Here is a 15,096-nt window from a genome sequence, read left to right on the forward strand (position 1 = left end):
ACCAAAGCTACTAGATCCTACTGGCAAAATACCAGATGAGGCATTACATATCTTCAGGAACAGGAGTGAACTGGTAAAGAAATAAGCTCCTTTTGCCCTCCTTTTTTTTAAGAACAGCTTCCTACGATATTTTCCTTAATACGAAGAAACAACATTTGACTGAAATAGTTACACTTGGTCGTTCATGCCTTTCATACAAATGGGATAATAAAATGTTTAAATGTTTTACAGCTGACTACAATCACCATATATCCACATATATATGCAGGCATGATTCTGCATAAAACATGTAGGACTCATAGGACGGCAGCAGAGTTTAAGGTGATTTTTACCAATTAGAACAATTTTGCTTTAATCAAAGATACCAAGGTACAGCAAGGGGGCTGTTAAGTCTTAATAAATGCATAAAACTTTAACGATATGCTTTCATATACTCGTAGGATTTTGGGAACTGACACTTTTGGAAACAGACCAGTAGCTCATCTAAGCCAGGGATCTATTTCCCATATAAAATTATCCAGGATTAAAATCCATCTGCATTAGGCCAATTGCAAAAGGCCATGAAGACATTCCTCTGTGCTTGCTCTCAGCTCTGAAGTTTTAATCAAACTGTGATGACTTATGGGACAAAAATGTGAAAATCATGGATTCAATCAGTTTCCATGGATATATTTATTGCAGTATGATTTAAAAATTACGCAAGATATTAAAAAAAGTTCAGATTTATTAAAAAAAATCCCAATCTTATTGGAAACATAGAACAATTATCAATAATATGCCACATAAAATGTGTCAGAGCAAAAATATTTCTGTGCCTTTATGCTCTCTCACTCACAGAAACAAATAGGCATTATAGGCCAAATCTCAAGAGCATATGACCTGTTCACTGCTTCTCATTATTACAGCCTTATCAAATAGAACAGCAAGAATTTTAAGTACTCGTGACTTCCATAAGGGACAGAAGTAACGCACTTCCTTCAAAAGATGATCACCACATCATATATCTGTACAGATATTTAATTTCTGTGGTAAAGTTTTAAAACTTAATATAACTTCTGATGAACAGAAACAAAAACTATGCATTTTTGAATAGGCAGAGCATCTGAGTTTTCGTAATACAAATCCTTAGAGTGGAAAGAGTTAACAAATTGTAGGCATATGTCTCTCTATGTCAAAGCCAAAACACTGAAAATCATGATACACAATCTTCTCCCAATCCTAGACTACAAAGATTAAAACATGCCAATACTTTGCGTAACACAAGACCCCATGTACGGTGCAGCGCGCACATGCTGTTTCTACTCAGAGTCATGAATTTTAACTGCAGGCTGATACAAACAAAACTCATTAGAACTTGTTAGTAAAAGAGCAAAAATGGCATAAGTTCAAAAAGGTGTAATCTTTAATCAGCATAAAACATTTTGTTCATTTTTAGTACCATGCATAGGAATGGTGTGAAGAACATTCCATGTGCCGTAAATATATCCACATTAAAGAGTTAACCTAATATAATTTCAGAGTAAAGCATACATAAAATTAAAGCAGTAACAAGGCTCTCAAGATGATGAGAAATTAAAGACTTGTAGTTGCCGTAAATCATATACATACCTGCATTCCTCAATAAGAATGTTTTCTTTAAGTAGTTTCTAGTAGCTTTACAGTTCTGTCATTGCCACAAACCAGGGATTATCATTTCTCCAAGTAACTTTTTAGTATTGATTGGTGAGGTACAGAACAGACTCATTCTCCAAACCAGACACATGCAAGCACATACACTAAACCTAACGCTCAGAAGCATTTTGCCAAAGTAAACCAACAACTAGGAAGGAAGAAAGAAAAAAATACCAACTCACCCACTGTACTCACTCACACAATTCCCCATTAAAGGAAATTCTTTCAGGGCCTTCTTGAGTCTCTTAATCATGTCTTGAAACTCTGGCGAGCCATTGATTCCACAGTGTTCGGATGTGCTACAAGTTGTGCAAGCTGTAAGCAAGAGGGCTGAACTCTGCACAGAGTGATACACCTACTGCACCTTAATGTTTACCTTGGGGGGTTGGTCCCCGGGACTTGCCAGAGCGCCCCAGGAAACCAGTTTAGTTACAGCCCTGCCTTCTTAACTCTTCCCCTGCCTTCCTGGAGGAAAATAGTTCACGCTCTACTACATCACTGTTTTGGTATGACAGCTATGGTCTTAGTCATGTTAATTAGTTAAGGAAAAGCAGGTTCAAATTTCAAGAGGAGTTTAAAGAACTTGGACTAAGCCACTGTTAAAAGTAAGTGACTATCTCAAATCTGTATTCCGACCAGTTTTAGTGTCTGAATCTAATACGTTTAAAATCACAGCAATGAGGTGTCAGGCCATGAAATCTGTGGGGAAATGCTTCCCTGCATTTTAGCAGTAAAGACAGGGAGATCAAGAGTACCTACGCAGTGCAGTGACTCAACCAGCAAATTGCCAACCCGTAATCAGCCCGACAGAACACAGAAGGAACAAACGGGGAAAACATCCTCACCGCATTCCCCATTGCTTTTGCTTCATGAAATAGTCTAAACAGTTAAAACGACTAGTTTTCGAGAAAAGCAGAGCAGCTGATAAGCAGGCAGTTCTCTGAGATTAGAACCATTAAAGCCTGGTTTTGTGTAACTTTGTATCTGCTTGTTGATAGCAAGTGATACTTCAAGCTATCTCCTTATTTGGGATATTTATAGACATTTTGCCAGGATGGATTCTTTGATGCCTTGCATAAGAACACATATTTAGCTTTTACCATAGTGGGTGCAGCCTCCTCTGTCCAAGCCTTTTTCTTTTCCCTTTTTTATTTCAAAAACAAACTTCATAGGCAATGAATTACCTTAGAGAACTCTGCTCCTCGGGCATGTGTGGCTGAAACTAAACAACTGTTCAGTTAATGGAGGGAGCAGCCCTCTGCACACAGAGAACACATTTGTTTTCCTAAGAAGCCGAGATTACGTGCAGCAAAAAACCTTGCCATAAAAACGACAGTCCTTCAGTGCCACCGAATTCACATACTTCTAATTCACATGTGTACAAGCTCAAAATTGTTTTAAAAGTGTGGTTTTTTTCTGCAGAGACAAATGCCCCTAACTCCTTCCTTCAAGCTCTCCTCCTTCACAGTTTTTGAGCGATAGCCAAAAGATGATGTGGTCTAACTTGTCTCCGTCTTTTGGGAATAGTAAAAATCCAGATAGCAGCCTGCCTAGTGTGTTAATTTGTTTTAGGACAGTGGAATCACAGCTATTGTGTGACCTGTATTTTCCTCTATTCAGAGCACGCCTTCTCAATTAGGATGATTAATACAGCAATGAGAGGAGGGAGATAAAGTGGAATACTTATGAGAAGTGATTCTGAGAGTGCATTCCTGAATTAGGGTCAGATCTAGAGGTCAAGCTGAGAGAGTACAGTTCAGTCTAAGACAGCACATAAATCCAAGTGGCAGAAATTAGCGACAGAAAGACAGAGAAAAACTGATGTAGCCTTAGACCCAGCCGAGACTGATCTCCTCCCTGAGTGGACATCAGCAAAGCAGTAATCAATGGTAGTCCTACAGTTTGAGATGAGAGCTGGCCAAGGAAGATGACTTAGTTTTGCACAAAAAAATCTCTGTAATTTTTAGATATATTTAGTTTCAAAGAGATCCCTTCAAGATCCCCTCAGGCCCTTCGCTTTTAAGCTAATAAAGCTAATATAAAGCCTAAATTGACTGAATAATGCTTGAGGAAAAATGCAGAGAGGTTAATAGCCTGAGGGCGGTCAAAGGCCACCTTCCACAGGAACTTCTACTCAGAACACAGACCACTTTATTTCTGCAAAGCACTGAGCAAAGATGATCAGTGCCCAGGTTTCAGTCAGAGCACATTATGGGAACAGAACACCCATTCCAGTGAGTCACGCAGTTCAGTTCCTCCTCACCACCATTAACCAGAATTAGTCACTTAAGAGGAAAGTGAAAATAACTTGTTGAATGACAATCTGAAATAACTAAACAATAAAGTTTATTCCTAATTCTTATTATTTAGAAGTTGGCTTAGTCCTGAAGCATGAGAATTTATATTCTTCTTTTTTTTTTTTAAAATCTTCTCTAATGCGATGTTTGCATGGATAAAGGGAATATATTTGATAATCCAGTAAAGACATCCTGCTAAGCTCTTTAGTGTCAGTGAAACTTAATGGCAATGAGTTCCACAGATTAACTGTGCATTACAAAAAAGACATTTTTCTTTATCCATTTTAAGTTCTCAGTCTTTCCATTTCACAGACTGTATTAGCGGAGTTAAGAACAATAATACATGACTAATAATTTCTTACTCTAAATTTATAAAATAATAAATGGTAAAATCCCTTCTACTTGGTTCTTTAATGGTCCTCAATGTTTACAAATTTTCACATAAAATGTTACCAAACTTCTTGCTTAATAAACATCCATAATTTCCAATTCTGTTCGCATACAGATATTCTAGAGAAAAATCTCACAAAAGTTTTTCATTGATGAAACAGGGCAAAATAGATAGTTAATGCTTTTAAAAGCACTGTTAGGCACTGCTGAGGAAGGTAAATAAACCTTGCCGATACCCAGAAAAAAACAAGTCAACACAGATCTGAGGAGAAGGGGGAGTTGATAGTTCCACCTGGACTTTTCAGGTGAGAATTTCTCCCGTTTCAGTAGACTTGCTCAAGCAAGAATTTTCTTTTCAGTTATAACATCCTTGAATTCTCCTCACCAATTTATGCAAGCTGCACTTAAAAGATTTTGGATGCAGGTGAGAACCTTATCTTAAGACTTATACAAGAGGTCCTCTAAACTGGGAAGAACTTTGTTTTAAACAGGGCCCTACTGCGACTTAAAAGATTTTGTTCTCTTCTGAAGTAGTTTCTGAAGCAGCTGTGGAATCTGCAGGACTGGATCAATGACAATGAGAAAGTGGAATGTGGCAGTGGTGGTTATTCCTGCCTGTCTCTGGATGTGATCCTGACCTTAATATATGACTACAATTTTGAAGACCAATGATTGCAGTTGTTTTTACCGAGTAATCTGTTACAACATTCACATTCCCCTCGGTATACAGAGCACTCAGAGTAATTTCATGGCTCCTGTCCCACTGAATCAAGACAGCCTACGTCTAAGCTCCATTCCCTACACTGTTCAGGTTCTCAAGGTCCGCAGATGACGTGCACTGTGGCACACCCCTAGCCCCAGTCACCGCTATTTTTTTTTCTTTAAATAACAATTAGTGGCATAACAGATATTTCTTAAAAACCCACTGAAGAGAGAACCCATTTGGGGCCTGTTAAGTTTTGGTGCTCTAAATCACCTCATTGGAATTGTCCTACTCCATTGCCTGTATGCGGAAATTTGATGCCTAACTCAGATTCTTGAAATCACATTTGGCTTACTGTAATTTAAAGCAAACAGTGTGAACAGTCATCAGCAACCTCAACGCAATCAGCACAACAAAAAGCATTTGAGGACCACGTATGCTACTGAAATGCTTCCATGGCAGGCAGGAACTGTGCAAGTTTTTGGCCAATTTTCTAAAAAATTTTAATCTGTCACTGACATTTATGTTAATTTCAGGAGCAGCAATCTGTCTGGAAGTTATTGAAGGTGAACTATTTGTACTATGAGTGTGGCACTGGGGTAAGATTTGAAGGATAACAAGACATTTCCAAGAGCTTTGATATCTATATCGTCTGATATGTATAGAGCCCATGAAAGGGTCCAGTGAAATGCCCAGCGGCTATTTTAACAAAAAATAGCCTTAAAAGAATGCAAATTGCTGATGTGTGTAACTGCAATGGAGAAGCATGCTTTTTAAGAAAAACATTCAAAACACGTCTTTAAAATATGTATAAGCATTTCACTCCTTTGGGAAGCAAGATATAACAACAGGATAGTGATGTTCTGTAGCTGTGGAACAACGCAACTCATATCTATCGATTACGAGCTCAAATCCTTTTGACAAAGTTAACATCATTTTAGTAATTAGATCAGTAATCCCAACTTTAACTATGAAGAAATACTTTTTTATCTAAACCCAGAATGGAATGAATATACAGACCTCACTACTTGAAGGAAGTATTTCAGTAAACATATAGTTTTATCTTTAGTTCATCCACGTCTGGCCCAAAGACCCTATAAAGGGAAAGTTATGGCTGACTTGGAGCTATGAAAGGGAACTATTCAGTTTAACACATAACTGAAATGGAAATGGCTGCGCACAAACCAGTTGTGCCTTGATTTACAAAGACACTGCCATCTAAAACATTGCTGAATGAGGTTTTAGTTCTGCTCTGATGTGCTTTATGAAGATAGGAAAGGAAGAATGAGAAGACTGTGCTGCAGTTTGCTTTTAGGAAATGTCTCAATCTGAAAAGCTGCTACTGGGTATAAACAGTGATCTCTCAATGGAGAAGAGAAAGCTTTATCTTGTGAAACTCCAAGAGCAACAGTCTGATCCACTAGATAACAAAGCCTTTGAAGAATCTTTTTTTTTAACCTTCTGTGTGGATTCCACACTGTGCTGGACCACTGTCATCAATTATGGTGACTTAGGCCAGAAATATCATCATGTTATCTTTGTAGAGGTCAATTTTAGGCTTTGCCTGAGAACAACTGCTGTATCAGGAGCTACAGGTGTTCTAAGAACACCTGATTTTCATTCCAATTAATGATAAAGCTGATGCGATTGCTGATTTTTAGCAAAAATTAATCTATCTACAAATTTTTGGTCAATATAATACATGACTATTTGCTAGCTCCTTTTGAACAACCATATGTGCATCCTGGCATCAAACAGAAAGAAACAATTACATGGATAAAACAAAACTAAGTTCTTTTCTATAGCAGCAAGATAATTTTCAGCTTTCCAAAGAGCTGAGTATTTTGCAAGTGCTGTTCAAAAGGAAAAACTGACCTTTGTAGTGATACCTTCAGCCCTGTTTTGTGGTTATGTTATCAATCTTTAGCAGCTTTTTAATCCATTGCAAAGCAAGGAAATATTGTATCTTCATTTAATTTGCTTTCAAGGCTCCCTGATAATCTGACATTTTTAAAGCTTATCTTATTTTCCAGGTCATCAGTTTGTTTTTTTCAGTGAGCTTACTGTTAGCATTCTGAGTTAGAAAAAGTGTCATGTTCATTGATTGCTATCTTCATGTCTTCTGTTTTCCTCTAAGCCTCTGCCATCTTAACTGAAGATTTTAAACATCTTTTCCATGCACATGTTTTAGCCTGAATTAACACTAACCTCTTACTAATACCTGAAGAGTTAACACAAAACAAGTACAGCATCTCGTCTGTTATGTCTCCTGCTTGCGCAAAAACGGAAGTTGACAATCCTGATTCTCACCTACTGGGACATTAAAAACAAAAGGCAAAACCCTTAAACAAAAAAAACCCAAACTTCATTTTTTGGCACTATAAGGTTTCACTTGGTCTCTTTAACAATATTAAAAACTAAGCAAACCCCTAAATAACTTAAGGCATCAAATTGCATCAAGGTAACTGAATATAATAACTGAAGGATAAAGACACCCACTGTCCAGTGTTCCTACAATGTATTTCCCAGAACCTCAGTGTATTTTCTTTGAAATTTGTAGAAACCATAGGACAATATTGTTAGAAAGAAGAACTTCCAATTCTGAAGTTTGTAAAATTCCAATTTTCACTAGGGAAAGGGTTTTAGCCAATATTATCATGACTTGCAGAAAAATAAAGAGTAAACATACTTTTTGGAATAAGTGAACGAGACAGGACAGAATGACCAACTGCCTTCAACAGGAATGGCAGAAAGTATTCCAGTAATAGTGCAAAAATATGAAACATAATAACAGCACCATCTCTAGGGTAGTCTAAGAACAAGTGCCAACTATGACCGCAGCCATTAGCCTGTTACTGCCATTTTACCAGTAAGATACGCAGCTGCTCCTTCCTGACTGGTCCCCCTGTCGTATCAGGGAATTGATCTGGCTGAAAAATAACTGCAAAGTTATTTTTCACTTGGATAACTTCCCCAGGCTGGTTTGCCACAGGTGACCACATGAACTGTCTTGCCAGCACAAAAGCTGGGCGCTGAGGAGGTAGGAGCAAGTGAATCTCCTGATGGTGGTGTATTTGGTAATGCTGCTAAAAAAAAGTTGGTACAACCTCATTTCTCTCTAGGTTTGCCTGGAGATAACAGAAAAAATGGGTTCCTTTAGAGGGGGGTTGAGAGCTTTAACTCACTCTCTAAAGCTGCCTACTTCTCCCCATTTAATTTAGGGTAACTCTAGAGAGATTAGATTCCTGTCAAGGGTTACTCTAGCCCTGGGTACATTCCCCGCTGTCTTTAGCCTTAATATGCACTGTAAATACAAGGACACCCCCTTTTATCGTCGCCCACACCCCTGGATTATTGTTGGAACTATACTTCTTGCAGAGATGCTGAATGCTTACAGCTCTTACTGACCTTAATAGTTTGTGAAAGTGCTTAATGTTTCTGAAACTCACACCCACAATTTTTACTGGGATTTTTTAAAACCCTATTTTTAAATTTTTGTGTACTTTATTCCTTTTTAAAATAAAACTCTTGACCCTGAGATTGCCATTCACGGAGTCTGAAGAAACAGACAGTACACTTAGATTTTGGAGACTGTCCTATCTTGTATTTGGGGCAATTACTTAAAAAGTTAATCTACAGAAACGAGCTTTACATCATACTGTGATAAACCCTATCACCACCTCACATTGAAACCCCCAAAGCTGTCCACGTCTGACAAAAGGCAAACAGTCTGATCTTCATGAGAATGCTGTATCAGTGTTCCCAAGATGTGATTTAAAAGTGATTTAATTACACTTGGTGCAAATAGTCACTCTTTGTTAGTTTAAGACACAGTTATTTTACTTTAAGACAAGCAGCAATCAGTTTATGGTAAACTCAAACTATGCTCACACAGATTTCTATTAGTTTAAAGTCAACTTTAAAACCATTTTAACTAAAAATCACTGCAACTGTCTTGTGTAGACAACAGAAAAAAGAAAACCAAAGAACACTGCCACGATACATTGTCTGAAGCTCACACATAGCTCAAACTTTACAAAAATTTTTAATTTCCCACCACTAGGTTATTGTTATGATGAATTATATAATGCAAGTTTGAAGCTACTTTGGAACTGGTTTGTATAACATTGGAAGACATGTTTTAATACTTCCACATCTACAGTCTGTACTCAGTGAAGTGCCCACGTGACTGAGTGCAACAAATGTCTCCAGCCCTCGTAGGTGATGCAGTGTCACGAGTTGTAGGAACTCAGTGGTATGTTGAAAACAATGCGTATCTGGAAATAAACACGGTTCTTCGTGTTCAGAGACAACCACGAAAACACGTGTACTCTTGATAAGGGAATAAACAGACCTTTAAACCAACAGACAGACCTAAAAGTTCAACTACTGTGAACTTACAGGAGTAAACCAAATATCTACTGGCCAAATACTTGCACAGAAATTGAACCAATGAATCATTTTAGTAGATTCTGTTTCAAAAAAAAAAATTAAAAATGAAATCACTGAACAAAATTGTCAGGCACAAATGGAACAACCAGCTGTACTGAGTCCAATACTATTAGGGGACAAAGTATATTCATTGCTAAAGGCCTTGAAAAACAGAGAGAGATTATTTTATAGATAATTCAATTCTATTATTGCTTTTTTACATGGTTTATTTTGGGAGTGATGCAGTGATGTAGCATCAAGTTAATTAGCATCTGTTGTATTCTTGGGTATGGGAGATAAAGTTAGCACACCATCTTTTAATTTGTATTATACTTTTCAATAGTTGCCTTCTATTTCTGCAGAGAAATTCTTTAGTTTCCTATAACATAACACTTTCTTAAACTAGAAATTCAGGAAAATCTATCTGATTCAATGTAATGTGGCTATTTTGACATAGTAGTGAACCTGCAATACAAATTCCAAATACCAGGTACTGTTTCTAGTAATTTTTAAAAATCTTTTAGGATATCCAATGTAACGCAAAGATTTTAAAAACATGCTTTAAGTTACCTAAAATAAATATACCTTGAAAAAAATTACACTTAATGCAATAGAACTTAATTTCTCCCCTTTTCAGCAGTATGTACAGGACAGTTCACAGCTGAATAAGTGACTAAAAAAGATAAGCAGATTACCTGGGGATTTTCTTGGGAATCTGAGGTGGTGATGACTGACTTGCTATTTTCTGTTCAGAGCTCTCTGGAGACTTTTCCTGTGTTTCTTCTTTGTCTTTTGCTAGTGCATCAGCAATAGCAGACTCCACTCCACTCTTGTTTTGATGATCAGCCTTTGGTTCAGGTTGTGCCGGTTCACATCTATACATGAAAACAATCGACGGCTTCTCACTGGAGTCTGACTTTGCCTCACTGAACCAGTGATGACGTTGAACTGGTGGAGGGGGAAGCATATGTATAACAGTTCCATCAAGACCCACCAATTTTCCTTTCTCTCTTTCTTTCTCTTTGTCTTCCTCCTCATCAGTTTTTCTGCGGCGGAAGAAGCTCTTAAACGATATCCAGCGTTTGGGTTTTGCATCAGCAGCTCGGCGACCTTCTGAATGGAGGATGGACTCGGCCTCTGTTGACCTGGTAGGGCTGTTTGGTTTGGTCCAATTGCTGAAATGTCTTTGCAACAAGTTACTTGCATGATAGGGTGAAGAAGTGGACCGTGGAGGAGGAAATGGCGGTGCTTGCTCTGTTTTGGGACTTGTATTTGGGATAGCTCTCACTGGCTTTGGGGAGTGAGTGGCAACTGGCTGTGAAAGTGAATCTTTCTGCATTTTAATGGCAGCGTTTTCCGCCGTCTTGGATGACTCTATTTCAGACTGTGATGTAAACAGAGACTTGGGTCGTACCAGGGTGTTTTTATTAGCATCTGCATCCGGGGGTAAGGAATACAGTTCTTCTACACTACAAGACTTGGGTCCAGACTGAGGCGTTTCTGGAGGAGACTGCGGAGGCTGGATAGAAGCCACAATCTGTGAAAGCACCGTGCTCGCATTCTCTCTACCGCTGCTGCTGCCAACAGAAGCCTCTGGTGTTACGTCTATTTTTCCTGCAGGCTCTTGTGTTGTCTTTTGAACTCTTGATGGGGAGCTGTGGTCAGAACTATGACTTCTCTGTGGTGATATCTGACTTTTACTGAGACAGCTATTAAACTCTTGGACCTTTTGAGCCACAGAACCCAGCCTGCATTCAGAGCTATTAGTCACCCCCTTTGCTTGGGAAAATTCAGTGGGTTTACTTCCTATGGCTTCAGTCATTTTGCTTTCTGTTTCTATTTCTTCATATGTGTGGCTTATTACGCTAGTAGTTTTATCTTTGATGGATAGCTCTCCGCTGGTCCCTAGAAAACTTTTATAGATAGCCAGGTTATCATATGCATTTGGATTGATTACGATAGGAACTTTAATAGCATTTTTGGAACTCTTAGCATAAGTGGGCTCATCATGAATGATAATAGGAAAAGGGGGCATGCCAGCATTATTGTAGCTGTTGAATTTTATCTCCGATAAATTGGGAGACTTAACCGGGATAGTTTTTGAAGAAATGTTTGTAGCTGTAGGTGACGTAGGAGCTGACTTGTGGCTTGTCTTCCTGGGAGGAACAGAAGGTCCTGAGCTGTTAGAGATTAACTCCACCTTAGGTATCTTCTGTCTTGGACTAGTACTAGAAGTCCACACTTCTTGATATCTGATTGCACTGGATTTTTTCAGATTAGAATTTACTCGTACAGGTGATGCTGCAGAGGACGTAATAGGTGTGCCTGCAGTTACTGGTGAGCTTGGGTTAGATGTATTTTTGGTTTCTGAAGTTTCAGTCTGATTCTCCTTACATTCATTGGTCATGGCAGCTGATACATCTACTATGGTATATGGCTTGCAAACTGGTTGTTCCATATTCACCACCCTGTAAGGTTTAGCTTGCTCTTCCACAGGCACTAAATTTATAGTTACAGCTTGACCAGCAACATCTGAAGAACTTTTATTCTCTTGCTTATCAGTCTGCACGGCAATTTTGCCATCCTTCTCTTCCAGTCGAAGTGCAAGGACTGCCTTGTGAGTTTCCAGACTTTTCGTAACATTTCTGGGAGCTTTTGACACATCCTTCACTTGTTGATTATCACAAAGACTTTCATATTCTGGTTCAATCAATTTGAGGTCCTGAGGAGTACTAGGAGATAACCCTCCATTACAGAGCTTCTGTGAAGAACTGCTCGTTGTTCCAGACCGAGACTCTTCTGTCAAAGAAGAATCAGGAGATGTAGAATCAGAAGATACCATGCTCTGCATGCTCTCTTGCCCATAAAAAATCACAGTCTCTTCCCCATAACCATTTAAAATTTCATCGTAACTGTCGTCATAATCTACTGCACAGATCCGCTGCAGAGACTTGTTTCTAAGGGGCACAGTATTCCATTTTTTGTCAACACAGAACTGAACAGGAGATAGGGTGTTAGCTCTAAAATTAGCAAAGCGAGGTTGGCCCCTCATACGAATTTCCATTGCTAGCAACTCTTCATCACTTTCATCCCAGCTCTCGTGTTCTTCTTGCATGCTGCCAAAAAACGTATCATCCTCACTCTCATCTCCGCTAGAGAACTCTGGATAACAGAAACGTCCACCTTCATTACTTATTACTTCAGTGCTTCCACTCAGAATAACATGCTTACTGTGTGAATCCTTCATTCCACCCATCATGCAGCTTGGAGGAATCTTTCTTTCTAATGATCTTTTATAACAATTATTTATTCTTCCCAAGAAGGTTTCTCTTGAGTTCGTTTCGTTTCCAGTTAGCTGAGGTGTGGTATCCAAACCTGCAATCTCCTTCAAAACTTCTGTCAGTCCATTATTATTGTTATTTGGTATCTTACCTACACCCTCATTGTTGCCATAAGGCCTATGAACTTGGCTGTAACCTTCAATTTCATCCTCATTATTATTGTTCAGTGGTTTTTTGTTCAAGACACCTTTGTTTCGGTTCCAACCTGCAGGCACTGATTTATTCTCACAATGATCCGGTGTGCTCATTTCGCCGCATACACCCTGCCCATCTAATACCATCATGGTGGGTTTCACAGCTATTGTGGGTTTCTTTGCCACAGGTGGTCGGAAATTTCCTGTATTTCTCCCACGCTGGCTGTTACTTTGGTTTGCATTGGGTTTCAGATTTCCGTGTGAGAGGGTTTTTTTTTCAGATACTGGGGGTAACTGATGCAAGCTTTTGGGCTTGAAGCAGTTCTTACATTCACCAGGTTTCCAGACGTGTTCAGTGAAAGTGTTGCAAGCAGACATTTTCCCAGAGCTTTGCGCTTGATGCTGTGCTGTTCAGAGCATGGTAAGAATTTCATCCATATGTTTCCACTCCCTTCACTTAGTATGGCCACTGTTTGGAGCAGTGATCATTCTGAAACACAAAACAGAATGAGGATAAGAACGGGAGAAAAAACAGTTTGATCATTAAACTTAACATTTTCTACACTATGAACGACTCGGAATAAGCAAGTAGCCTTTTACTGATGTCTTAGTTCTTTTTACTTAAATTTACAGAACTACGTAACTGAAATGCAAAAAAAGTTGCAAATATTCTTCTCAGAGATAAAGAATTAAAACTTTGGTAGCTAGGCCCTGTATTTCTGAAAGCAGAGAAAGAAAGAGAGAAGTGGCAATGACTGAGGATTTAGAGTAATTCGCTTGACTAGTTCAGGACCATTGACCTTTAATGTGGCCCAATAGAACAAATGCTAGGAAGAGGATATAACAGGGAAGATTAGTGCACGTTGTGTTCAACATAACTACTTAAACATGAGACAGGAAAGTAAGAGTATGTTTACTTCTCCTAAATGCAATTGAGATAATTTGTTTTAGCTTCGAATGTGAATGAGCTCAGCTTGAGTGACAAAATATGTTCAAGCAATTCCAAACTCTGCCCTTTTAGCCCTTTTTTTGTCAGAGTCAAAATGTAAGTGGATAGGTATTTTGGTTGAAGGGACAGGCTGGGCTGCAATCTTGGAAAAGTCAGACAAAAATGCTGGGGAAACTTTTCTAGAAAGTCACTGTTTCTTCTCCTTTAGCTTACAATAGTGGTAATAAACCATTCCTATATCCTCAAAACAAAGCTATGGATTTTTAGTCCCTGATTTATTTCACATGTAGCTTTTCTACCTACCCCACCCCCCCCAAATAACAATTGAAAAAGAATTGAAAATCTCTTTCAAAGAGAACCTTTTTATTTCCTGAAACGATCAGCCTTAAGTAAAAAACAAACACGAATCTGCTGTGTTTTATAGTCATTGGGGTATCCAGGATTTGAGAATTTAATGAATTAATGCCTGAAGATTTTAAGCCGCCTAAGCCAAATCCACAAGTCTGGTCTCTTCGTCACTGTTGCATAACTCAAATTATTGGAGTCATTTTACTGAGGTGAAAGAATCTGTATGTCCACTGCTACTTCTGTAAACACAGGCATCGAAAATCAATGATTTTATATTCTTACAGGCTTTGTGTGAAAATATACTTGCTGATCACATAGACACCTTGAAAGGGTATTAATAAACCCATTCGGCTCAAGATGCAGCTCTCTATTGAGCCTGTGGTTAGGAACTCAGCAGCAGGACGGCTATGCTGGAATTCACCACGGGCACAACTGGTTTTCATCAGTGTAGCAAACAATAGAAACCATTAGTAAAACTGACACTTGCATGGATTTTTAGTCTCCTCACGTACTGCTCTGTGTTTTGGCAAAGGGCTGTCTTACGCTGGAAAACTCCAATATAGCAATCCTGTTCCAACACCAGATGGGGCTGAAGTCTAACTCTATTAGACTATCTTCAGACACATTCGTGGTATACCAGGGCTATCGGATTTCATATGCTGATTAAATATGTTTCCAGACAAAGCCTTTTGCCAAAAAGTCAGTGCCAAAAGCTTTCTCTATATGACGTAAGAGATAGAAAGTCTGCCAGACAGAGAGCTGCCCAAACTTTCAGCCTTTGTTTTTTATATATAGAGTCTTTGTATTTTTTTGATCTCTGCCAACGTTTGTC

At 38.6% G+C, this 15,096-nt stretch overlaps 1 protein-coding gene across 8 annotated transcripts in view; it reads right to left on the bottom strand.

Annotated features, from left to right (window-relative positions):
- Positions 1-15,096, bottom strand: part of PEAK1 (pseudopodium enriched atypical kinase 1) — a 124,910-nt gene that overhangs the window by 22,370 nt on the left and 87,444 nt on the right. For 7 of the 8 annotated variants that reach the window (XM_074601046.1, XM_074601053.1, XM_074601049.1 and 4 more), the window contains 2 exons: positions 10,188-13,457; positions 1,854-1,970 (listed from right to left, as the gene is read on the bottom strand). In XM_074601046.1, the coding sequence (XP_074457147.1) occupies positions 1,854-1,970; positions 10,188-13,345 (3,275 nt within the window). In that variant the 5' untranslated portion in view covers positions 13,346-13,457. The remainder of the gene's footprint in view (positions 1-1,853; positions 1,971-10,187; positions 13,458-15,096) is intronic. The other variant, XM_074601054.1, reaches the window with a different exon arrangement.

This window comes from Larus michahellis, chromosome 9, assembly GCF_964199755.1.
Source record: "Larus michahellis chromosome 9, bLarMic1.1, whole genome shotgun sequence".
In the NCBI taxonomy this organism is placed as follows: domain Eukaryota; kingdom Metazoa; phylum Chordata; class Aves; order Charadriiformes; family Laridae; genus Larus; species Larus michahellis.